The following is a 2195-nucleotide window of genomic DNA, read 5'->3' as shown; positions in this document are numbered from 1 at the left end:
CCCGTGGATGCAGCGGATGAACTCTCATAGCGGTGAGTATTACCAACTCCTAGAGATAAATTAGACGAGCTGGCCCGTTTTACGACTAGGGAAGCTACTTTTTATCACCCCATAAACCATTATACTACAGCAGCACCCTGTCGCCGGCAATAAAGACCTTTTATCTTGGTAGGAAATCCCTTTTCGACAAACTATCCGCTGTTCTCCGTCACAGTCCATCCCTATTTCCCTTAAAACAAAAGAGTTTATAGCATTTAACTTCATATTTTTTGTGACCCATAGCAGAGTTCACGGAATTTTAAAACGAGTATAATCTCTTCAAATATTACTCAGTAGACTGGGTTCCCCTGATAGGGAAAGTGTGTGTGTTGCGTCAGTACATAGGCTACCACAACTGTTGTTTATTTGGATAACTGCAAAACGTAGGCTAGCATGAAAAAACCGGACACGATAGGGCTATATCCTAGACTGCGAATGATTATGAATGAAGGCCTATATCGATTATTTCCGTGGGTTTTTGTGATTATGTGTGTTTGGGTAGTGCAGGGTTTCCCAAACTCGGTCCGAGGGACCCCAAGGGGTGCACGTTTTGGTTTTTGCCTACCATTATACAAATAATCAACTAATCATCAAGCTTTGATCATTTGAATCAGCTGTGTAGTGTTAGGGGAAAATTAAAACGTGCACCCCTTGACGTCCCGAGAACCGAGTTTGGGAAACGCTGGGGTAGTGACATTGCATATAGCTTACTTTAAAATATATTTCCTGATTATGCTAATTTAAATTGTGTTTCCACTCAGGAGTTGGATACGGTTCTGACAGACGAAGAGGCCGCCAAATTTACTCCCGGTACCAAACTCTAGAACTCGAAAAGGAATTCCATTTCAACCGCTACTTGACGAGACGCAGACGTATTGAAATCGCCAATGCACTCTGTCTCACCGAACGTCAGATAAAAATCTGGTTCCAGAATCGCCGGATGAAATGGAAAAAGGAAAGCAATCTAACTTCGACGCTCACCGAAAGTGGTTCGGCAGGGGTGAGTCAAGACACGGGTAAAGAGGACACAGAAGAGGCGACAGAAGAGAAGAAAGAATGAACGACTTCCTAACTTACTATATGCATCAATCCGCCGTTCTGTGAGGATAACTTAACTACCTATCAAGTAGTCTACCTATAAACTATTGTTTGGCACAATAAAGAAACTAGTGTAGTAAAATATGTGGCTGCGTTAAATGCAATGTGGACGCTACATATCTTCAGACATCAATGTTTGCCTTTTTAAATTTCTTTCTGTATTGGATATGAACATTTCACCGTGACCACATCATTTAATTCCTTACTTGACATTCCCTTATATACCCAAACTGTGTGTAACGCGAAGACATTCATCATTATATGTTCTTAAATGCTGTTTGACAGCAATGAAAAACAGTGGTTCTCAGATGTCTATACACCTATGATGTTGGCAATATGTTTTACAAAAGTAATTGTCATAAGATGTGAAGGAAGGTATAAGCGTTACATCCGCTTGAGTAACCCATTTATGTTTTTTCGTTTTGCTGTTTTGTTGTACGAAAAAACGATGCTGAATAATAACGACTCACACTACCTAAATTGTTGATATGTTTGTAAATATATGTATATCTATATTACACGCCTTAGTCCTGTGAGAGCATTCGTCCGCATCCCGCACCTTCTTTGTATTAGCTAGCCTACTTTATTTATGTTTAGATATGTACCAGTAGGCTAGCCTACATTGAGTATGTGGTCAAATCATAACTGACCGATGTGGCTTGAATTGTAGTGTTAGTTGAAAATCCAAAATAAAACAATAACAGTGATGAAGGCTATGAGATTCACTTCAAGACATATTTAATAAAACTGTTAATAAAAAAAGTTGTCGTTCATGTTTTTGCGCCCATCATACCAAGTTGGTCTAGTTCTCAATTATAGCCCTCCATGTAATATATGTACATTATCATTGTTCACGTTTTTTATTCGTCATATAACAGACCCAAAGCCAGTCACCCTATCTATATAATGGTTCTTCCACGTTATTTGTGAATTCAAAGCTTCGCCACTTAAAGAAAGGAGGAGAAAGCCTGGTAGTTACAGTTTAAAAAAAAGTTTTTACATTTGTCAGTGACTGTGTGGTATAGGCTTTCACTGAGATGTTGCTTCTACATCTGCAT

At 39.2% G+C, this 2195-nt stretch overlaps 1 protein-coding gene across 1 annotated transcript in view; it reads left to right on the top strand.

The window, feature by feature from the left end:
- Positions 1–1680, top strand: part of LOC111965950 (homeobox protein Hox-C6-like) — a 3281-nt gene extending 1601 nt beyond the window's left edge. The window contains exons 1-2 of the mRNA XM_023990384.2: positions 1–32; positions 801–1680. The exon at positions 1–32 is cut by the window's left edge and continues 1601 nt beyond it. Of these exons, the coding sequence (XP_023846152.1) occupies positions 1–32; positions 801–1099 (331 nt within the window). The 3' untranslated portion in view covers positions 1100–1680. The remainder of the gene's footprint in view (positions 33–800) is intronic.
- The last annotated feature ends 515 nt before the right edge of the window (positions 1681–2195 follow it).

This window comes from Salvelinus sp. IW2-2015, linkage group LG1 (genome assembly GCF_002910315.2).
Source record: "Salvelinus sp. IW2-2015 linkage group LG1, ASM291031v2, whole genome shotgun sequence".
NCBI classification, from domain to species: Eukaryota; Metazoa; Chordata; class Actinopteri; order Salmoniformes; family Salmonidae; genus Salvelinus; species Salvelinus sp. IW2-2015.
The sequence above is the reverse complement of the archived record's forward strand: the minus strand, read 5'-3'. Positions and strand labels throughout refer to the sequence as shown.